This window comes from Tetrahymena thermophila (assembly GCF_000189635.1).
Source record: "Tetrahymena thermophila SB210 genomic scaffold scf_8254367, whole genome shotgun sequence".
Lineage (NCBI taxonomy): Eukaryota > Ciliophora > Oligohymenophorea > Hymenostomatida > Tetrahymenidae > Tetrahymena > Tetrahymena thermophila.
The window spans coordinates 68,565-92,869 of NW_002476151.1; the positions used below are offsets into that span (position 1 = coordinate 68,565).

Below are 24,305 nucleotides of genomic sequence, written 5' to 3' on the forward strand. Positions count from 1 at the left end.
TAATATAAATGCATAAATTTTCAGTATAATTTAAAAATTTAATATAAAATAAATTTAATTTTAATACTTTATATCTTATAAATTAACTTATTGATTTTTATGAAGATATTTATTGTTTACCTTCAAGCAATAATTTACTCAATCAAATTAATCAAAACTTACTTTTTAACTCAAAACATAGATTTTTTTTTTGTTTTTTTGTTAATATTGGCAGCTTGTAGAGAGTTGTCTTATGTAGTTTTTAGCAAATTATTTGAAATAATATTTGTGTTACTGTTACAAGTAGTTACAGTGCTTGTTGTAGGGTTCTACTTGGCGTTATTAGATGACATGCTAAAAAATCCGTTTATTTAACTTTATACAAAACTACCTTTTTTCTAAATGTTATTTTGTTAGAGAATACTATTTGCTAACTGTTAAGGATTACAACCACCATTGTTAGACTAAGAAAAACCTACTTAATTAAGTTAATTAAAAGTATTAGTATTTGTATTTGTATTTGCGCATGTGCTACCTGCTGGGTAATTGTTATTTGCATTCAAACTTGAGTTGACCTATTAAGTTGTGCTGTTATTACTGTTATTATTAATGTTATTATTGTTATTAAGCTAACTATTCATACTACTGCTATTATTATTAACTCCACTATTTGGATAATTATTATGCTGACTGTTTGTGTTATTGGTGTTACTATTGTTATTATTTGTGCTATTATTAGTAGACCTAAATAATTCAACTTAAAAATTCATTTGAGTACTTCTTGAGCTTAGTGGCGACGCTAATGATTATTTCTTATTTAAAAATTAATTATTATTGCTATTTTTATTATTATTTGTTGATTACTAGTTTATTGTCAACTGTTATTGTTATTGTTACTACTAGCTATTCTACATCTTTTCATTAAATGGCTAAAAGTTTTAATTTAGCACAACTCTTGGGGATAATTGTGAAGAACTAATCGATTAATATTACTATTAATACTAATTATGATTTTGAAATTGCTATTGATAATTTGCTGAAGAAGGTGTTTATATTGACTGAGAGCCTGCTAAAATAGCACTATTAGGAATTATTGGGTTATTCATTAGCGAGAGAGCTTGAATTTAATTTTTATGACCTTTTTTTATTGTGTTGGCCTATGTTGCTGATTATGCATTTGGTGAAATCATCTGATTTGAAGGAGTCTGAGGTATTTAGCTTTGTTGCTGATTCAAGCTTTGAGTGTTAGTTTCTATTATTAGGTTCATAAGATTTTCAGATTTAGTATGCTTATGCATATTTGCTACTTTCTTAATTTAAGGAGAGCTTACTTTTTGTGCTTATAAATTTGAACTATTTATCGTTGATTATATCATCTTTGGCTATTAAACTGGTTGCTATACATTAGAGGCCACACTATTTGTGTTAAATTACAATAAATTTTAACTTAAAACTTTTTAGTTTTAGTTTTAATATTAAGGAATTTACTACACAACAGATTGAGATAAGTTTGATGCATTTGGGGTTAGGAACTATAATTAATTACTATTTGTAATTTAAGCACCCTGAATATTATTATTTTTTAAAGTATTTTAAATGAAATTATTATTTGCTGGAGTATTTTATTGCAATTATATTAACTATTCTGAAGCATTTTCAGAATCAAAAAATTGACCTAATTGCTATTTGCCCTGTGCTAGTTGTTGGTTTATATTGGTATTTACAGAATTATTATAGCTTGGTGATTAAACAAATGTTGATTATTATATAATAGATAATTAATTTTGTGAACCGTGTGAAGTTATTTCTGGCTTTTAAAAATCGAAATTGTTAATTGAATTGCGTTATGTTTGATAGTTGCGAGCAGATACCGTTTATTTTGGTGTAGATTATGTTAAGTTATTTGAAAGTTGCTGTACTAGATTATAAACATTTTTTGTTTCTTTTTATTGATATTTAAACAGTTAAGGAGATTTTTTACGCAAAACATTTGGATTGTTATTAATCTCAAGTGATGAATTTCTTGAAACGTGCTTACTGTTCACATTCATCGAATTTGTAACTGGAATAGCAGCATTAGAATTAGTGGCTGTAGAGTGATGTGATTTCTCAATGGCAGTTTTTACTTAAGAATTCTTTCTGGTATTAGCCTCGCTTCTTGTTGTTTGTTAGCTAATTACTTTTTTCTGCTATTCAAGTTATTATTTTGGGGAATTAATTTGAATGTTATTTCCACTACTATTAATATGAATAAAAGTTGCCCCACTTTTTCTATTAGTGCTATTTGTAGCTGTCCTTGCTGCTCCTCCTGCATTTTAGTTATTGCTATTACTATTAATTGTATTAACATTAGTATTTAGATTAGATGAATTGTTATTGCTATTTTGTTGCTAAACCATAACTGTTTATCCTGACTATTAAGATTAAACTAAATTATTTATTTAAGGATTGTTGAAATTTAATAAAACCTTAACAATATTATTTGATTATTATGTTGGTGACTATTAAGTAAAACTTTCTAGTGTAGTCTTTTACTACTATGGAGATAGCAGAAAGGGTTGGTATTAATTTTAATTAATATAATTTTATATTTACTGCTTTTACTATTTATTTTACTCGTTTTAACTCAGTGTATGTACTGAAGAGAATTAATTTTTATTTGTATCTTATTTGCTTGCAGGATTTTAATTTTAAAATTCAGACTAAAAGGCTACATTCTTTTGTTGTTGAGAAATTGCTTGATTTTAATTAGTTATCTAAGAAGATTGAGAGTTTATATTTTTGTTATTTTATTGCTTTTAAGAAACTGGATCAGATTTTAAAATTGCAGATGCATAAGCCTAGTTGCTGATTTGTTGTTTAAACATTTCATAAAGATTATATTTGGGAGTTTGCAAATCTATATTCTTGCTTGAACAGCTTCTCTATGAAAGGGGTTCTTTTATTATTTGATTTGTGCTTATATTATCATTGTGACAGGTTTTTTCTTTTGAGAAATTTAGCTGATCTAATTTCAACTTAAGATTTAAGTGTTTCATATTGCCTTTCTTTAACATTAGTTAGCTGGAAGATACACTTTGTTATTGATTTAAAAAAGAACCTTATGGTAAACTCTAACTCACTTGATTATTAGCTGTTATACTATTATTATTTCCTTAATTAGAGTTAGAATTATTATGAACATATTGTTGTTGAATGCTCTACTAATAAATCTGCTAATTTTGTTATTTCTTTTTTGCAGCTGCACTATTTTTTGTTGAAAAACTCTTGCAAATTAGATTTTGTTAGTCCAAAGAAACCTAATTAAAAATGGAATTCATTTAATTTTATTAGAGTATATCTTAGCTTTAAATATTTTGATTGTTGACGCTATTTATTATATTTTCATTTTAAATTTAATTTGAATTTTTTGGGCTAGGCAATGAGTCTCTTGGCGATAGTGGCGGTTTATTTGGTAAAGTTTAGCTGCCTTTACTAAGATTTTTTTATATAGAAGTTGCTATAATACTTGGTTAAATTTGGGGTTAGCGAGGAGTAAATAACTATGATTCCTTTGTGTCTAATTTATTAGCAACTGAAATTGATGATATAGAATTTGGGAAATTATTTTTTGTAGTATTTGTTGCCTATTAGAATTAAGTTTACTAATTAAAATTGTATTAACCTTATTATTATTTGCTTATAGATGAGCTAATTAATGAGTCTTTATGAACTTAGCTATTAGTAGGTATCTAAAATTGTGATTAACAGCTAGATTTAGTTGTTTAACTACTTTGCTGTATTTAAAAGCCACCCAGTTTACTATCACAGCTACTTTTTATATTGAGATTAAATTTATTAGTTGTAGTAGTTGGATATTAATCTCTAGCTGATCTTATACAATTTTAAGTTTATTAAGAATTTAGTTAGTCTCTATGAGAAAATTTTACAGAAACCGAACCTGAATGCTAATGTTAGTTGGAAGATTTTCCTACTACTAATTTATTATCATTAAAATACTCAATATCATCTAATCTCAGCTGAGGAGTTAATCTTTTTTTAGACTAGTTTTGATTGATTTAACTGTTGTTTTTCAAGTAATTGGCTACTTGTTAGCATTAAATTTATTAGTTTTGTTATTGCTAATGCATGTAATTATCTAAATTCATTTCATTTAAAGCTAAAATTTACATTTCATTATTACTTAATACATTATTATTTTTAAATTATTCTATATTTATTATCTCGCTTTTAGAAGGCTTTACTTTCATTTTTTTTTAAGTGCTAGTTGAATTTTGCTGTAACTATGCTAACTGATTTTAGATGATTTATTACTAATTATTGGAATTATTGGAGACATTAAAATTATTGCGAGATGTATCATTTAAAATTTAAGGATTCTATTAAATATTTTACTTATTGTGTTAAATTGCTTATTGGAGTAACAATTGCTGGGTCTACATATTTTAAATATTTGGGTTACTCTTTTTTTCATTTTTGTTATTTATTTAGATATTTTTATTAGCTAAATTAATATCTTTAGAGTTCAATAGAGACTAAATGTCTTTGGTTCCTGCTTACTTCTAAAAATCATTTGAAGATAAAGTTTGAAGATTTTATTGTTAATTTGGAGATTAGAAGTTTAATTAAATCTTATGAGGATTGATTGTAAATTAATTTTCTTTCTCCTTTTAATTTAAAAATTTAAGAAACTGATCTAATTCTCGATAATCAAATTATTATCTAGATTCATCTTCTACAATGTGACTGCTAATGAGTGAGTGACTTGTAACTATTTCCTCTAATTTTTGATTCAATTCATGAATGGTTAATGATGCATCAGTGCGAGCTGTCTTTTTTTTGCTTTTTTCTTAAATCATTTACTGTTAGCTAGAAAGTATTTACTGCTTTGTATTACTTTGACTTGGAATACTTTACTTAGCATTGTTCATTTATTCATTTTCCTTCTTTTAGCTATTTTTGTATTGTTCTAATTTTTTTTAATAGTTAAGAAATGCATTAGCAGAAATCTCGTATTACTATAATTAAGACGAAGAACCTTGAGGCTATTGCTGAGAATATTGTGATATAAAAATTTATTTACCTTTTTGGTTTTATAATTAGCTAGCTTATAAGTTTTTTTAAGATTTTTCCTCTCTTGAATTATTATTATTTTTTTAACCTTGATTTATCTTTAAACTATTCAGAGATGAAACTGAATTAATAGGACCACAGTTTGATCTTTAGAAATTTAAGTATTAAACAAATCTATCTGTTAATTCTAAATCTTCTGTATTACTATTAGCAATCAAATCTTATTCAATTATTATTTAGTCATCCCTACATGAGCCTCTATTAATAAAGCTGCTAATTTCACCTAACAGTAATTCATGAGATTATTCTGTTTCTTTTTACTATTGTTATATTTATTCCTATTTATCTTCTGAGCTTTCATTTGTTCTAAGAGGGGGTTTTTCACCTACTATTCCTTTTGGAGGGCGATCTGGATTTTTTTTATTCTCCTCCTCAATTAGTTAAGCTATCCTGTAATAATCAAAGCGCCTCTTTTTATCATGGAAATTATTTAAAATATAAGTTTCAGGGAGCATAAATAGTCGTGGAATATCCTTGTGAAACTTATAATATTCAGTTAAAAGTTTAGATTTCTTTGGGTATTCTGAAATATTGTAATATCTTTTAAGGTACTCTGCTTCTTCATCATACATAGTCATATCTTTGTATTATATTGCAGCTTTTGTTCTAAAATTATTTAAGATTTCATTTAAATCTCTCGTATAATAATAATTCTAAGAAGATGCATATTTGGTATAAAGTCTACTAACTATTTATGCGCTAGTGTAGTATATTTTATGTGAATTCTAACAAATTTAGCATTATGCTTAGTCATCTAAAATAAATTTGTTAGAGTAAGCATTTTAATGATGAACCTGTTAACAGTTTTAGTTCTATTAAGATTTGTTTGAAGGTATATTGTGTTATTTCACAATTTATATATTAAGCTTTGGCATAAATGAAGAGCCTTCTAAATAATCTTAACTTGCAGCATTTCTATTGCTAATCTAACCATTTTAAATTTCCAAACTGTCAATTTTACAATTAGACAATAAATTTGAGTTAGGTAAAATAGATCCTCCAATCTTTAGGCTTTGCTCGTTTAGAAAGTTATCTTCCTGCTTTACATTCTACTAATATAATTACTGCTAATTTTCTTTTTGGATATTTCCATTTTATTGTCTTAAACTACTGTAAACTTTTTCATTTTATATACTTTTTTATAAGTTAAAATTTTTTGAACTGCAAACATTTAAATCATTGCTAACAACATTATTTTCACACCAACTAGTTAAAGAAGGAGGACTATTTAAATTTGGCCTTTTTGTAATATTATTGGGCAACTTATTGTTTTGATTAACCGAATGCTGCTATTAGCTTAAGTTTTCTTAATCTAAAAATAAAATCTAGCTTTACGCTCTAGTACCTCCTATTTATGCAGTTGCTGCTTTTTCTTCTGTATTTAAATAACACTAATAACCTAAACCATTTTAATATTCTTCATTATTCATGTTTTATTTCAACTATTGATTCACATGTCCTATATTTTTTTAATTTAAGTAGTTTTCTTAACTATTTTCAGAGATTTGGATTTCATAATAATCTTATTTATCTGTAATATTGTCTATGCATTAATCAAGTATATTTACATAATTATCTTCATTGTAATCTTCAATAAATTCCTAATCTATAAGTTAGCCAGATATATTGCTTACAATCTGAAAAGCATTCCTATCTTAGTTCAGATTGTTATCATAAATGTCTATGTCATCTATTTCTTCTCTTTAGGGTATTTCATATTAATTTTGATAACCCTATTAATATTTATTAAGCTCTTTGTTTTAATAGCTAACTTAAGCATTATGCTTGTAAAAAGGATATTGATTCATCTGCTGCTATTAGTCTTTTTAATGATCATACTAACTCATTTGCTAATTTTAACGAGTTTTTGCTATTGTATCAAAAGTTTAGATCTATAAATTTTATACTATTTTAAATTTATTGAATCCTAAAATATTCACAGACCCTTCCTTTCTTCTAGCTTATCTTGATTGATTGTATGTATGTAATAATTCAATTTGAGTTATTTATTATCTTTCTTTTTCTTTTATCAATCAAATTAAAAATAACAAGAAAAAACACTTAAAATTACTATCTACAAAGAAAAAAAAATTTGTATGTATTTATAAACTGAATTGGTAAATATATATTAAATTATTAGAAGAACATTAAGAGTAATGACTGAATGATTATAAAGTGAGTGAATATATGTATGTATGAATGAATAAATTAATTAATCAATTTTTGAGTTAGTGAGTGAGTGATAAAACAAATAACACTTTCTTTAACTTCATTTCATTATGAATTTAATTTATTTTCATTTAGTTTAATTGAATTTTCTTTCATTTATTTTTATTTTGAATATAATACCTTTAAAAAAAATTTTTATCTTCAAAAATTTAATAGTTAATTATTGTTATTTATGTAATTGAAATTTATTTAATTATTTTTCATGTTTGTTTCTACAAGTATATCAAAATTTTCAATAGCATTCAATCTATCTTTTTCTTAGTAATTAATTAGATTTTCAAATGAATATTTATTAATTTCAATTTTTTTTATGGATTTCTATTAATTTGATAGATATATAGATAGATACATTCTTGCAAACGATTTATTTATATCTTAACCATAACCAATTTAAATAATTTTGTTAGTTTCGAAATACATAAACAAATATTGGCAAGTATTTTTAATTAAAATTGGTTATCACCATAAAAGAAAGACTATATTTTATATTATTCAAAGTATTTGAAATACTATCCGTAACTTTATTTTTTTAAAAAATACTACTTCCAAAAAATTTGTCAATTAAAAATATAAAATGATTAAAATTATAAAAGTAATTTTTTTTTTACCTAATCTCACATATGAAATCCTCAAGTTAAAAAATTGATTACTTCCCTCAAAAATTTTAAATAAATCAGAAGTTAAATTTATAACTGAAATTTTTTAAAAAGCATGTGTTTGTTATCAATAAATATTTCAAATATCAAATTTTAAAAACTTAAGATTCTCTATCAATTCTAAATATAAAAAAAAAAACAATTATTTTCAATATAATTAAATAAACTTTATAAGATAAATTAATTTTTTTCTTTTTAGCAAAATAAAAATTTTTAATACTTATTTATCTTTTTAAAATATTTAGCAAATAAATTAATGTATTAATTAATATTTAGTATTACTAAATTTTTAAGTAATTTATTTTTATATTTTTTTAAATTAAATTATTTTTAGAATATTTTGTTTTCTATTTTATTTTTCATTAAAACTAGAAAAAATTATAATAATATGATTAATTTTCTTAAAAAAATTTAATTCTGTAAAACAAATAAATTATTTTATCTTTAAGGTTAGAATATTCAATTCATCAAATCTTAGTTTTTTAATAATTATAATTGTGAGTATTTTAAATAAGTTTGTTTTGCATAAGAGGTTAAAAATTTTATATTTTCTCATTATAAAGTAAGTGGATTTAATTTTTCACAAAAATATTACAACAGCAACATTAATATAAATAAAAACTTTTTTTTATAAATTTGACTTGTTGTTTTATTAAAAATTCAAACAATATCCAGTTAAAACTTAAAATTAAATCATCTTCTTTAGCTGTCTTTTTTCTATATTTTTATATATTTAAATAAAAACTTTCTATCAATTAAAAAAGAAATATTTTATAAGTTAACTCAACACAATTTAGATTATTCAGAAAAGTATACCACTTTTTTTTATTTTAATAATATTTAAGGTGATTTGTTAAAGCTTATTCAAACTTGTTACATGTAATATGTAAGAATAAGATAGTTTTTTGAATAATTTTAGTAATTTAGTTATTATAATTATAAAGTAATGTCTAAGTAAAAGCATAAAATTATGTAAATTGAAAATGTTTGTTATTTGTTCTCTAAGCTAATCAATAATTCATTAGATTTTGTTAACTTTAACTTTATTTAAAGGAGTTGCTGCAGTCTTTTAAAAGTATTTTTAGTAATCTAATAATTTTTACAACATGTAATTATCCCATTCTGTTTACTTTTCTCTATTTAATCTATGATTTGTTTCCTTGTCATACTTTTTTTCAAGAGCAATATAATCTTTAAGAATTTTATCAAATAATCTTGGGATTTCAAACCTATAATTATCAGTAAAGTTGTATGACATCATCTATTTTTTAAATTCTAATCCACAAAAGCATCCTATAATATAGTGACCTTGCTCGTGGTTCAGAAGATGAGCGTTCTGCTTTTTGGCCCAACTTTTCTTTTTTAGCCAAACATTAACTTCTGGCTTTATTATATAAGACACCTTTTTATTTTTAGCTGCTTTTTACTGAACTGTATATGTGTAGTTAATTCCCCAAAAAGCATGAGCACTCCACTTCAAATCATAATTTGGTGTACCAGAAAAATCTAACCAAGATAGTTTTTTTATCCTTAAGTTACCTACAGTACAAGGGAGTATTTCATCTAATGGAAAGGATTATTGGTCGTCTAGTTTATCAACCAATGAGGAGGGTGCTGAAGGATTTTATTACGAATTACTGCAACATTACTTATTACACTATTCAGTTTATTATGGATTTTTAATATTTTCTAAATCCTCTTCGTCTTCTGTACAATCTCCTTCATCATGAGCATCATTTTAATCAGGATTCATATCTTCATTAGAACAGAATCTTTCTTCGATCTATTCTTCAGAAGTAAATATTGCTTCGCTAGAAATTATTGGTTGCAAAGATGTACTAGTACTCAAAGAGAATTTGCTTAGTTCCTTTTCAGAAGTAAAAATTTCATTTTACTTCAAAGTTTCTAAAGCAGTTAAACTCATTTTAAGATAATTCTAGCTTTGATTTAATCTTAATTATTTTTTAAAAACAAATATTTATTCTTCTTACTTAACCATAGAAATTTAAAGTAATAGCTAAGACTTATTTTGTATAAAAAAGCAAATTGGGTTATTAAAACATTAGTTTTTTGCAGATTTAACACCTAATTTAAATTAAATTAATAATTTGGTTTACCTTTTAATCAAAAATTCAGAATCCATGTATAAAAAAAATAATATCAATAATTTTTTTATAATTGATTAATATTTTTTTTTTTTTTTGAATGTTTTATCATTCTTCTTAGATTTTAAAATCATGTATCTTTAAAAAGAAAATTTTTAAAAATATTAAAAGCTAATAATTGCATATCATTTAAATAAAATATGAAAGTAATAAAAAAAATTATTACCAAAATTAAAAAATTATTTTAATGACAGCTTTTATTATTTTTAACTTTTTATATTAATCATAAAATTTAAAATATTTTTTTTTAATTTTTGATTCTTATAAATATAGTTTTTTTTAAATCAATCAAGTTCGTTCGTTAAAAAAATTTAATAAAATCAATTAAAAATATTAAAGTATCTCAAAAATTAAAAGAAAAAATAGTAGTAGTGTTTATTATACATTTATAGTTAAACCAATTGAAATGGTAGATATTTAATTTAAATAATAAAATCTTATACAAAATATATATAATGTAAAAAATTTAGAAATTTTCTTTTGAATAATGTAGAAATAAAAATATTTTAATTTAAAAATGAGAAAATTAAATTATATCAATTTAATTTGATTCATATTTATTGAAAGATATTTTTATTATTTTATTAGAAGCCTAATAAAATTAGCGTCTCCTTAGTTTATTTTCAATTTTATACAATTAAGAATTAATTTTATTTAATAAAAAATAGAAGATTAAAAGCAAATTTTTAGTATTTATGGAGAATTTAGAGAGTACTATAATAGATAAAAATAATAAGAAAGCTTAGCATAATGGACTTCCTTATGACAAAAAACCTTTTGGAGAAGTAGTTGTTTAAAAAAAAAAAAGAAATGAACAGCTGAAAATAAAAGGACTATAATAATTTGATATATCAAATAAGCATGGCGCTATTTTATGTGCTAATGATACTGTACTAAAGGTATATTATGGTAAAAATCTACAAAAAGAAGCAGAAATTAAATTCGAAAACGAGATTACTTGCTTTAAAATTAATTAACTAGATGAATCTCTAATAGCAATAGGATTCCGAAATATTAATGAACTTCATATTTTAGAATTAGTTCCTTTTATTTAATCTCACTTTAAGAATTAAGAAAGTCTTATTAAGTTTAGCTTCGATGAAGAATTCAACTAGATAAAATGGAATTCAATAAATAATAATTTAATTATTAGGAATTCCAAGACAAAAGCAACTAATCATATCTGTTTAGCAGAAAGGAAGATAAATAATTTAGAAGAATCTGATGCAATATGCTTTACTTTAAATGGATGTATAATAAAATGTCTGGGATAAGATTATAAGTTTATTAAAAATGAAAAAGAATTAAATGATACTATCGATATTTAAATTGAAACGCCTAAAGAATTGTCTAGAATAGTCCATATAGAAGAGTATTAAGATAATTAATGGTTTGTTATTGGCTTTACAAAAGATGGTGACGATGATGATGAGGAAGATTCAGAAGAAATGTAAGTTCATTTAGTAGTTCTTAAGGGTGATCCTGAAAACATGGAGAGCAAAAGTAAAAAAGAATCAGTAATAAGCTTGAGTGGTAATTTATCAGAATTAAATAAATACTTAGACTTTTTAGAATTTAAGATCGTGAGAGTCAGTAAAAATATTTATACTTTGTTTTAGTCTGTGATACCTAATAGTGAGACATTTTAGGTATTAGATAATGGATAAAAAATCAATTGTGAAGTAGAATTAGAAGTTAAATAAATTAAAGGGTAAATTAGAGGAGCTGGTTTTGCAAAATTCTAAATAGATGAAGATGATTCTTTCTTACAGATAAAAGATGGTGAAACTTACTATTACTAATTCATTCCACCATGCTTGATGGCTTTTGACTCTGAATTAACTATATAGAAATATTATTTCTGTCATCATTTATCAAAATCATAGGAATCTAAGAAATAGCCTAATGATATAGAATATAGGACTATCTGTATAGATGAATAAAATTAACTTAAAGAAGATACTGATTATAAACCAAAAGAAAAAGTAGAGTAATAAATAGATATTTCTGAGAATTTAGAGAAATAAAATTAGGTAATTTAGGAAAATTAATAAAAAGAGATTCCTCCTATGTAATAATAGTCTGATAGTTAATAAGCAGAGCAAAAATAAGCTCCTAATAGTGACTAAAAAAGCGAAATTAAATAGAATTAATAAAAGTAAAAAATTGAGGATTAAAAAATTGTTCCAATTTAAAAAATCCAAGAGGAAGAAAATTTAATAAAGCCTGATCAAATTTAATATACAAAAAAGTTTGTTAAGTAATTGATCAGTAACTTTAAAGATTACCAATCTAAAACGAAGAAAATTATTTACACAAACTAAAGATATGCATATGACCACTCATGTGATAAAACTGTTGAGCAGCTTTACTCATATACAAATCTCTAAGCAAACTACCTGAAAAAAGATTTTGATAAAGTTTTTAAATAGTAATCTATCCACTGTATTGATTATATTTATGAAAAAGATAAGCTTCTCCTTTGTACCAATGAACCTGATGGATTATCTTATATATATGCATTCTCATTATAAGAATACACACAAATCCATGAATTTATTAAAAAATTAGAATAAGGATTTGAAAAAATCACACATAGCTAATTAAAACCAAAGGAGGCAATTTAAAAAAAGAAAGCTCATGTAGAAGAATCCACTAAATAAATTCAAAATGAAATGAATAAGTATAGAATATTTTGCTCTAAAACACAAATCGTTCAAATACATGTTGTTTACTCATATTTTCTTGCAATAGTCTTTGCTAATGGAGTTATTTTAAAATCTGTTGATTCTCTACTAGCCTAAATTCCTTATAACTAAGCTCCTTTCGTTGCCCAAGAGTAATCTTCACTTGCTGTCAGATAAGTGATTTTTAGTTAGTCAAAAAAATATTTTCTTATTTTGACTACTGATAATTAAGTAATTGTTTTGAACACCTTGACACAAGAACTCAAATTCTAAAAATCAGATGTTATGTTTGCTAACTTCTGCCATGACAAAGAAAATTTAATCTACATTTTAGATAAAAAATCAATTTAAGTGTATGATTTCATCAATAAAAAAGAAGAAGGAAGTTATAGTAAGGTTAGTCCTTAAGAAAATCTAAAAGTGGTACATTTTGAAGAATATAAACCTGGAAGCTTTTTCTCAGTTTAATACTAAATAAATGTATTATAATAAGAATGTGATTAATGTAGTAATCTTGGTTGTGATTTTTGCAAAGAATATAATATATATGTCTTTTAGTCTAACAATATCTCTAAATTTTAATAAATATAGCTAGATATGCAACATTCTTGGAGTACACGCAATTTAATACGTGACAGTTGTTTTGTGAAATGCCATTATAATCCTTAGATTAAGTAACTTGCTTCTATATTTAATTAAAAGGGTTCAATATTAATTCTTAATATTGAAGAAGATGAGTTAACAAATCCTCAATATAAAGTACCTTAGTGGGCATTACCTGAACAAGATATTTCAGGATTTGTTTACTTCCCTTATAGAGAAAATAGCTAGAAAGATTTCTTCTATTACAAACCTAGAGACGATTAGTAAAAGCGCACATACTTATTGCCTTCAATTATGGTTTTTTCAGGGGCTTTCCATTTAACTAGAATATTTCTATTTGATGAAGGAAAAGCTATTGCAACAGATATTGAAGACTAAAAAGCTTTGTAAATACTTAGTTAAAGTAATACTCTTATCTCTATTGAAGAGTACACCAAATTAATCAACAATAAAATTGATAGCTTTACTTAACATCCTGATTACTATTTGCTTTATGAAAAAATGGAATAGCTAAAACATATCTTAAACTTTTTAGAAGATAACAATGTGGAAGATATAATTGAAGCAAAATTTTAAGAAGATTTGAATTAAATAGATAAGTAAATGAAATTGATTAAACAGTAAAATGAATAATTAATAGCATAAGAAAACAATCTACGACTAAACAACCAAAAAGAGAAAACTCTTAATTAATAACCATAAGCCAAACAACAAATAATTCAAATAGAAAATAAGATTTAATAAATAGAAGATAAAAAAGTAAGTAATATAGTAGAAAATTAAGATTTTAACCAATAGCTAGATTCTTAAATGTAAAAAAAATTGAATGAAAATGATGAAGCCAAAAAATAAAAAAACTAATTACTACAATAACTACAATAAAATTAACCAACTAATTTTAATTCTATTTAAGACAAAGCATAAAAAATACTAGATCTTTTCTTATAAACTGCTCAGGATTTAGTTGAATCAAATGAAAGATTTAAATCATAGATAGACAACATCCAAATTAATTTTAATTAAAGCGAAAAGAATTTGAATGAAAATAAAGAGAATAAAACAGGTATAAATCAAATTGTTCATTTTTCTGAAAAGAATATAACTATTTTTGCATACAGTAACTAACTTTATCTTTATGATAAAAGTAAAAGCTCATTAATATAAATGAGTGATTAATCATCAAACTCAAATCTTAAAAAATTTACTGAAATTCAATTTATTTAGAAGTTCCCATAGAAAAATGATAAAAGAATGCATTTAATTGTAGCTTTAAAACAAGAATAAAAATTAATGTTTTAAAACGGAGCTTAAAATGGATAACAAAACTGCATTTTCCATTTAATAGTAGATGATAATCCTTCTCGTTTTAAAGTATAAAGAGTCGTCCATAAATATGGGTCAAGGCTCATAAACAATATTTCAACTTGTTATGGAGAAGATAAACTTTTAATAACCTATTCTGATAACTTTGTTGAGTTACTTATTGGATAAGGAGATAATTCTGAGTTCAAAGTTATTCAATTCTGGAAGGCTAATTTTGCTATTTTTTCTATGATTGGAACAATCTTTTTAGGTAATGATAATATTTTATAAGAGCATGTTTATATACTTCATGAAAGTGGTAATCATGAAGTATTTATGCTAAAAGAAATAAATCTAAATGAAAAAGCTGGTGTCAACTTCGTCAAGGTAGTATATATGTACTAATATAACTCAGAGTGCTTTTTAGTTGTAGGAATAAGCCATTCTTCTTTCACACCTATACCAATTTTATCAAGTACATTTACTCCAGTAACACACCAAAACTAGCTTAATTATTAAATTAGCTGTAGTATTACGAATATAAGTTAGGCTTCCATTTAATTTAAAGCAAGTTTCTCTAAATAAATGAAACAACTTTACTTATCTAACAATTTTAGTAATTCAGTATATGTCTTTCCTATCTCTCTAAATTAGATAGTTCATAAACCTTAAATTAGCACATTACAACTTCCTAACTTAAAATTGATTAATGGATTTTTCTAATCTCAGTAAGATGGTGAAAGCACTACCTATGAATATTTTGATTTTAGCTAAATGAGAGGATCCAAGATAAAATTCTCAAAAAATAGTAAATCCATATATTATTAATTAGACTTTTGATGATTTGTATAAATAAGTAAATGTGATATTTATGTTTTTATATGATTATTTATCAATTTTACCAATTAAGAAAATAAAATTTTTTTATTTTTTTTCTTATTTCATTGAAAATTTTTAAAAATATTCGTAAGAAAATTGAGGTAAATTAAAATTAAATTAAGGAAAAATACATACAATTAATGAAAATATTTTCTTTGAATCTAAAAATTTTTTTAGATTGGATATTTATTTCAAAAAAAATATTTTTTTGTTTCAGAAAAATTTTTAAAATGAAAAAAATACTTTATTTAAAATATAAATTTAGAAATAAAAAGTTTTAATTTATTTTAATTAAAAAAAAACTTTTAAAAATAAATATCTATTTTATAAAATTGTAAATAATTTGTATTTATATTATTAAAAATACTTATATTTTTTATATTCTAAGTTAATTGTTAAATTTCTCCTTTAGAATATATCAATCCAAATAAATTAAAGAGAGACACAATCTTTTTATAGTAGGAAGAAATATTTTTTTAATAGCATATTAATAGAAGGAAATGTAGGTATCAAAATAATATCTAATCTATTTTTTCATTCATAAATAAATTAAAAAAGTCAATCTATCAATTTAAATAAAATATTGATTAATTAATTAATTTTATTTTAGTTAAAGATAAAGCAAATCGATCTTTAATAGTGTTATTGTATTAGCAGCATCAGTAGAAAATGTTCTCAAGTTAAGTATCATAAGAGAGCTCAATTTTTAGCTAATCTAAAGTATTGCCTGCTTTTAGTAACTTTGGAGCTTCAAATAGTCAACAATAAAGTAATTAAAAAATGCATTTAATATAAAAAATATTTTTATTTTATTTTCATAAAAATAGATTCAATTAATTTGAATTTTGGTTAGCCTAACACTCTTTTTTCAAGCTAAATGGTATAAAATGCACCATTTTTTAGTAACAAAAGCAGCTCTATAGCCTTTGATGTAAAAAAAGAAGAAGTAGAATAGCAGGAAACAACTTTAGATCCTTATATTTAGGAGATAGAAAGAAAATAAAAGTTACTTTAAGAAGCTAAAACAAATAAAAAGTTAAGAGAAGAAATCCTATAATAAGAAGATGTATTAAAATCAAATCCTAAACTGCAGAAAATCGATGAAGCAATTAATAAAGTAATATCGTAGACTGATTAATTTATCGCTTTAATTTAATGTAAGGAGGAGAACTACATGTTTCCTAAAAGAATCGAAACCATTTAAGGAGAAATATAAAAAATTTCAAATGGAATAAAATATGGTAGCAATACTTCCTAGTTTTAAAAAATTTTAAGTGAATTAGGCTATTTATGTTGGTAAACTTCTAATAATTTGGAGTAAGTTTAAATTGAGATGAGAAGAATACAAAAACAGATTAATGAAGGTGATTAAAATTATTAGAAAAGCTCACTCTCTACAAAAAGTAAACAATAAATTGATAGTAATTAGTAAAATAAAAAGATATTGGAAGTTTTAGATGTAAAACTTAACTTATTAAAATGCATTTTAGATGAATTCAACAAGAATATTGTATATGTCAACAATTCTAAAGAAATAAATGAAAAGAAAAATTTAGAAAAAATGATAAGCAACATTAGTTTAATTTAATAGGATGCAGCTACTTAATGCTTTCAAACATAAACTCTAAATAGCAAAATTGAAGATAAAAATAATTCAGAAATTCAATTATTTTTAGATGAAAGTATCGATGTGAAGCTATAGGTTCTAGAAAATATGATAGTCTCTCGCTTCAAAGAGTTACATGATAAAGTTATTTAGCTTGACATATAGTTAATAGATAACTAATAAAAGTAGAAAGAAGTTAAAGGCAGAGTCGACCTTAGTTTAGATAATATTGATTTAGACACAACTCAGGTCTAAGAAAACTAATATCATTTACTTCACTACTCTTATGTAAAAACTTAGGAAGAAAAAGAAAGTAATCCCACTTTGTAAAAGGATCGTATTCCAAATATAAAGTTAGCAGGTCGTGTTACAATTGCTGATGAGGTTGAACTAAATCAAAGTTAAAAGAAAACTGTGGCATAGAAAAAGTAAAAGAAGGAGGTCGAATTTGATCTTGATGAAAACTTCAGCAGTGATCCTGAATAAGAAGAGATCAGCTAAGACGATTTTGCAGAAATTTAAGTAGATCCATTCGAAATCTAAAAAAATTTTATTTAGTGCTAATCATCTATAATGCATATTAGCAAAGTAGGGGGATGCGTTAATTTTTCCTAACCTTAAAAAGCTTAAACTGATGATTTACTATTCAAAATTTAATGCGATAACTCTAAAATTCCTATCCCTCATAACATTAAATTTAGGGAAAATCTATTTAAATCATTGAAGTCCTCAAAGAAGTTATCTAAATCATAATAAGATAAAGAAATTTACTTAGGTGAAAATCATTACTATTTGAGTAATAAATTAATAATTTAAAATTTATTAACTCCCTTATAATATGAACATTTGGGAAAAGAGGCCATCACAAAAGAAAAAATGAAAATAATAGTTAATGAAACTTAAAAAGTGCACAATCCAACTAAGGAAAATAATAATATTAATCTTAATCTTAATGCTATTGCAGAAAATAAGCTACCACAAAAGTCAAAAGGCGATGAGACTGTAGGAAGAATGGTAGCAAGTATTAAAGAAGGAGTGCCTTCACCTAAAACAGAAAAAATTCCTTCAATAATGGTCAAAACTAAAAAGGCAGACTCTTTTACTATTAATGAAAGTGAAATTAATAATCCTTTGGATTCTGATTCATCTGATGAAGAGGAATATCTTTAAAATGTTTCTTAATTGCAAGTAAAAACTGATAAAAAAGACCAACTTCCCGCTAATATCTTAGGTAATAGAGGAGTCTCAATCAATTTACAAGAGGTTGAAAAAAGTAACACAAATAAATAGTAATAACCAGAATTACCAAAACAAAGTAATTCACTTTTCCAAAATGTTAAAAAAGACAATACCAATGAGTAAGCTTAATAACAACAAAATAAAAATCCTCCTAATTTGATGACATAAAATCAATTTAAGCTAAGCAGTAATTAAGAAAGCTAAGCTATATAAAATACAAATTAACCTAAAACTGAAACTCAACAATCAAAAAACCCTCAAACAAATAATCCTCTATTTGGAAATATTAACAAAGCTACTACATTCCCATAAAAAGATACTCAGAGCTAATAATAGTAAAAACAAATATCTAATAACTCACTTGCTTCGGCCCTTGTTTAACCAAAATAGTAATAGTAGCCTTAATTAGGAATAGGTATTAATCTTACAAATTAAAACTAAAATGAAAAACCTAAAGCTTAAGCTGCTGCAGCATAACCTCCTTCATCTCCACCATAATCTTAAGTTTAATAATAAGTATCATAAGGTTTATTTGGTTAAAATAAATTGTTGCCAAAAAAATAGGAAGATAAATCTGTAGACTTACTTTAAAATTAATAATAAAAGCTAAATGACTAATAAAAAGCTTAGATAGCATCATAACCTCCTTCTTCACCATCCTAAGCTCAAGTTACTCAGTAGACTAATTAAAGTTTATTTGGATAAGGATTAAATGAACCTAAAAAAGTAGGAAATATTGTAGATTAATAAACAACTTAACAACCTCCAACTACCTCTTTATTCTAAGCAAAATAATAAAATCAATAAGGTTTATTCAATTAAGGTACAGCAGCAATATAGCAATAACCATAATAAAAACAATAGTAACAAAAGGCTTCTTTACCACCTGATTCTCCACCTTTAGATTAAGTTAAAAAGTAAACTTAATAAGAAAAATTTGGAATGTCTGCACTTAATTTAAATCAATAAGCCTAATAAGGCACTGAAAAAGCAAAATAGTAAGTATAATAACAATAACAGTAAAAGGCTTCTTTACCTCCTGCTTCTCCTCCTCAGGATTAAGTTAAAAAGTAAGCTCAGTCAGAAATGTTTGGTATGTCTGCACTTAGTTTAAATCTTTAAGCTTAATAAAATACAGCATAAGGAGCTTTACCAAACTTATAATAAAAACCTGAGGCACCTACTGCTGCTGGAGAAAGTGACAAAAACAAAAAATTACCACCAGCTCCTTCAAATTTTAGTTTAAACAGTTATCCAGCTACCTAACAGAAAACAGGAGGTTATTTTAACTTTTTGAATAATAACAATACATAATAACAACCTTAAGCAGATAATAAATAAGAAATAAAACAAGATGTGCCTTAACAAAATAATGAAGTAAAAATTCCAATATTTTAGGTTAATAATAATAATAGTAATAGTTTATTAAATCAGTAATAAACTTAAGCTGACAACAAATAAATATTGGAAACAGGTATTAAATAGCCTACTCAAGGTTAAGGGTTAATTAGCTTTGCTAATACTTCAAACAATAATAATGCAGGTGGAATGTTTGGATAAAAAAATAATCAAATTCCAGCTTTTAATCAGCAACCTGGTATTATTTAAAACCAATTCTAAGATAAAGAAGGTGATGAAGTAGGTATTAAAAAGAAAAGGCTTTCAACCGAAGATAAACAAAACAACTAGCAAACATCTGGAGCAACCAACTAATTTGGAATGTTTAGTTAGAATAACTAATTTAGCTTGAATAATGCAAATTCATTTTAAAATTAACAAAATTAAAATGGAATGTTCAATAATACTTTCCCATAATAATAAAACAATAATAATTAGTAAGCAAGCGCTTTAAGCAATATTAATTTCGGAAATGCCAGCGGTTTAAATATGTAAGGGGGTTTGTTTTAAGGTGGAAGTAAGCAAGCTTTAAGTGGTAACACCAGTAGTCTTTTTGGAACTCAAAATAATAATAACAATCAGAATATGTTTGGTTTTGGTTAGCCATCTTAACAATCAGGTCTTCCATAAGCAGGATTTGGTGCTGGTAATTCCGTATTCGGTTTTAATACCAACAATAATAATCAATAAAATAATTAAGCCTTCAAGTTAGATCCTAAAAATATTTCATTTGGGTCGTTTGGTTAGAATCAATAATAATAACAACAACAACAACAATAATAATAACCTAATTAATCATCTAATATGTTTAGTAATTTTGTTTAATAAGGATAAGGTCTTTTCTAAACAGGTTAACAAGGTAACCCTATGCTTGGAGGGTAAGCCAATACCATTACACCTGGTATTAATAATACAAATAATACTGGTGCTTTTTATAGACCAAGAAAATGAGATAAATAAATATTAAATTTCTAAGATAATTTATATTTTAAGTTGATTTTTATTTATTTATTTATTTTTCACTTAAAAAGTAATTTTCATTTTGTTCATTTTCTGTCTTTATTTTTTAAAATAATAAAAATATCTAAAAAAATTTTTATATTAAATAACTCACCCATACATATAATACACTTAATTAATAAGGCTATACCGAATCGAAAATTTTAGAAAAAGGATAAATTATTTTTTATGTATTCTATTTGTATGTAGCCTTGAAAAAGACAGTACCCTGGGGTGCTATACATATATATATATATATATATAATTAAAATTTATTTCATTTTTTTAGAAAATAGTTTTATTAAATTTAAATAATTTTTTTATCTTTAAAAAATAATCTAAACAATTTAATATTTTAGAAAATATAAAAATTTAAAGATTTACAAAAACGCTAATCTGTATTGATTTTTCAAACGTTTTAACATTCATTAATTAAAAGGAGTTAAACAAAAACTAAAATTTTAAGGATCTCTTAATTACATTTAGACAAAAAATAATAATATAAAAAAATTAATTGATCTATTTAGATAAGAAGTATATAATATGAAAAAACAAATCATTTTGGTTCTTGTAATAGCATTAATTCTTAGTTCTTGCTCAGCTTTAAGATATAAGAAAAGACACAATCACAGATTGTTCGCCTAAGTCAAACAAGATGGAGATCCTCAAAACGCTACACTATAAGAACTTCTGAAATTAGATGTGTCAAATTTTTCATGCGATAATCTTGCTGAATATAAGTAGTACTAAGGAAGAATGGAAGATTTTGTAAGTTTTTTGAATAATAATCCTGAAGAGGAGCTTTTACAATCAATAAATGAATTGGGTTAGGCATCATTGCTCTTAAAAAAGGCCAAACAACTATTTGATCACCCCTCTGAAGTTGGTTCTCTTTCATAAACCAGCAAAAACAAATCTAAAAAAGCAAAGCATGTCCATTATGGAAAGCTTTCTAAGCATTTGAATAACATAAGTGAAATTGTTGATCCATAATTAGTTCAAGAAATTCAATCAGCTATAGTTTTAATTTCAACTTCTGACGATAATGAATAAATTAAATAAAAAATTGATGAAGTCATAAAAATCATTTAAGTGTTAAAGGAACAATGCTCAAATCTTTTAGGTGAAAAAGATAGTTTTGAAGCTTACAGTGAAGAACTCACTTAACAAATTAATGATATTAAAGCTTAGTCATCTAATTGCTAATGATTTGTTAACATTTATCTTATCTGTTAACCAGTTTTATCAATGCTTCAGCATTTTTATGGTTTGAATTCTTAAAATTGAATGAAATATTTTATGAAAATTTGATAGGAATTATTCGTTTTTCTTTATATTGTGATTAAATGTAAATCAATTTTTGACTTAAAATTATACGTTTTTGAACACAAATCAATTGAAATAGAAAATGAACTCATAAATTTAATAATTTATTTAATAAAATAATTTCAAATCTTTCTGATCTCAATAAATTAATATTTACCAATGAAAATTATCTTTTGAATAAATATTTATTTTTTTATTTTTTTCTTTTTAAAATTAAGCTTTTCAAAATATTTAATTGAAAAAATAATTTTAATTATTATTTTAAATTTTAACATTTTTAATTGTTTTGGATGAAAAAGTAGTAGTAGTAGAATTGGATTTATTTAAAAATTTATTATTTTTTTTTGAAATCTACTCACAAAAATATTGATGATTACCTTAACGGATATTATTTTAACCAAATATTTCTTAAAATGTATAAAGTGTTTGTTTTCATAAATTTTTTCTCATTTTTAGATAGAAAGTTAATTAGCGATTAAAATGTTTACTTAGCTTAATACATTTTTTAGTAGAACATAAATAAATTTAAGATAATTTTTTAATTATAAATATACGAATTTTCTTATTTGAATATTATATATTTTTATTATCATATGAAATTTTTTTGTTGATTATTAAATATTTAATATTTTAAGTAGAAATCAATAAAGCTGCCTTAAATAAAAAGTATTTGCAAAAGTAAAATGGAGTTAAGTTAGGACGCTTATAACTTTAGTTAGCTTGTTTTAGAGGAGTTTGGTGCTCCTTATAGAAAAGAAGAAATAGAAAAAAAGATACTAAACATTGAAGAAAAATATAAAAATTTAGAAGAATTAAATCCATAAAATAATCAAGAAAAATATTCTTTAGATTATGAGAAAAAATTCAATAATATTAAAGATGAAGAAGATAAGCAAAAGGAATTAGAATAGATAATGAAAGGAAATCCCTATTTGTAAGCTATGGGATGCTCTCATGATAGAAGAAAGGTTTTTATATTAATATCTTCATAAAATTTATAATGTTGAGTTTGTTTTAATTATGAAAAATAAATTTAGGAAAGAGAGTTATTTGAAAAACCAACAAAAGAAAAGTTAGATAATGCTGAATATTTTAAGGGTGAGGGAAATAAAGCAATCAAAGAAAAAGATTATGAGAAAGCAGCTTATTTTTATCAAAAAGTATAAAGAAAAAATAAATTTCATTAAATCTTTTAGAAAAATTTATTTAAATTAATTTTAAAAATATATTTTAAAATTTTTCTAGAATATAGCAAATTATAATTTTTTAAATTTAATTTTAATTAATTTTAAAAATATTGAACAGGCCCTTCTTTAATTTGATTACACATTTCCTGATAATAATGATGAGTAATAAAGATTTGATCTGTTAAGTTAATAATGCTTTGTAAATATGTCTTTAGTAAAATATTATCAGAAAGAATATGATGATTCTTTGCAAAATGCAAGATAGGCACTTAAATTGAACTAAAGCAATATAAAAGCATTATTTAGAATTGCTACAATCCACCTTGAAAGAGATGAGTATGATAAAACAGAAGAAGTAAAATAATAATTAATTCTACAATTTTTTGACAATCTTCTTAAATTTTAAATTCAGAAATATGAACTTTTATGGTTTTGATGTTGTTTCTTTGTTTTTCAATAAAACTTTCTCATTTAAAATTATAATTTTTAAAAAATGTTATTATACAAACAAACATTAAATTTTTAGTTAAAAGATAGAATTATTTTATTGTAAATACTTTAATTTGATCCTTTATTTTAAGAAAATATTTACTTTAAATTTTAGGTTATCAAGTAAATGGAGGAAATTGATAATAATAAAGAAGTTTAATAATTAAAATCATAGCTGTTGCAATAGGTAATAAATTTAATTTAACTTTGAATTTTAAAACTTAATTTTTTTTTTTGAAAATAGAAATCTAAATATCAAAAAGATGAAAAAAAAGTTTATGCAGACATGTTCAGCAAGTTGAATAAAGAAAAATGAATAAAAATTTAACATAAGAAGGTGATTTGAGAGGCATCTAAAACTTTTTAAAAAATATAAATTTTCATAAAAGAGTATGATTTGAAAAATATCTAAACTTTTTTTGAAAAAT

At 23.7% G+C, this 24,305-nt stretch overlaps 6 protein-coding genes across 6 annotated transcripts; 4 read left to right on the forward strand and 2 right to left on the reverse strand. All coding sequences in view use genetic code 6, as the record gives it.

Moving 5' to 3' along the window:
• Positions 1 to 170: 170 nt before the first annotated feature.
• On the reverse strand, positions 171 to 6,959 carry TTHERM_00755900 (hypothetical protein; the record flags this gene model as incomplete). Its single annotated transcript, XM_001031719.1, has 1 exon — positions 171 to 6,959. The coding sequence occupies one exon, from the start codon at positions 6,957 to 6,959 to the stop codon at positions 171 to 173; it is 6,789 nt and encodes a 2,262-aa protein (XP_001031719.1).
• Positions 6,960 to 8,580: 1,621 nt separating this feature from the next.
• Positions 8,581 to 10,112, reverse strand: TTHERM_00755910 (secreted protein). The gene has a single exon (XM_001031720.3). It carries the CDS (start codon positions 9,994 to 9,996, stop codon positions 9,016 to 9,018), a length of 981 nt encoding a protein of 326 aa, XP_001031720.2. The 5' UTR covers positions 9,997 to 10,112; the 3' UTR covers positions 8,581 to 9,015.
• Positions 10,113 to 10,857: 745 nt separating this feature from the next.
• Positions 10,858 to 15,594, forward strand: TTHERM_00755920 (hypothetical protein; the record flags this gene model as incomplete). Its single annotated transcript, XM_001031721.3, has 1 exon — positions 10,858 to 15,594. One exon carries the CDS (start codon positions 10,858 to 10,860, stop codon positions 15,592 to 15,594), a length of 4,737 nt encoding a protein of 1,578 aa, XP_001031721.2.
• Positions 15,595 to 16,185: 591 nt separating this feature from the next.
• TTHERM_000755929 (hypothetical protein) lies at positions 16,186 to 20,827 on the forward strand (the record flags this gene model as incomplete). Its single annotated transcript, XM_012800295.1, has 2 exons — positions 16,186 to 16,402; positions 16,461 to 20,827. Exons 1-2 carry the CDS (start codon positions 16,303 to 16,305, stop codon positions 20,825 to 20,827), a joined length of 4,467 nt encoding a protein of 1,488 aa, XP_012655749.1. The 5' UTR covers positions 16,186 to 16,302.
• A 591-nt stretch (positions 20,828 to 21,418) lies between these two features.
• Positions 21,419 to 22,084, forward strand: TTHERM_00755930 (transmembrane protein, putative; the record flags this gene model as incomplete). Its single annotated transcript, XM_001031722.3, has 1 exon — positions 21,419 to 22,084. One exon carries the CDS (start codon positions 21,419 to 21,421, stop codon positions 22,082 to 22,084), a length of 666 nt encoding a protein of 221 aa, XP_001031722.1.
• An 800-nt stretch (positions 22,085 to 22,884) lies between these two features.
• On the forward strand, positions 22,885 to 24,193 carry TTHERM_00755940 (tetratricopeptide repeat protein; the record flags this gene model as incomplete). Its single annotated transcript, XM_001031723.1, has 5 exons — positions 22,885 to 23,169; positions 23,239 to 23,361; positions 23,507 to 23,743; positions 23,993 to 24,064; positions 24,122 to 24,193. 5 exons carry the CDS (start codon positions 22,885 to 22,887, stop codon positions 24,191 to 24,193), a joined length of 789 nt encoding a protein of 262 aa, XP_001031723.1.
• Between the last annotated feature and the right edge of the window lie 112 nt (positions 24,194 to 24,305).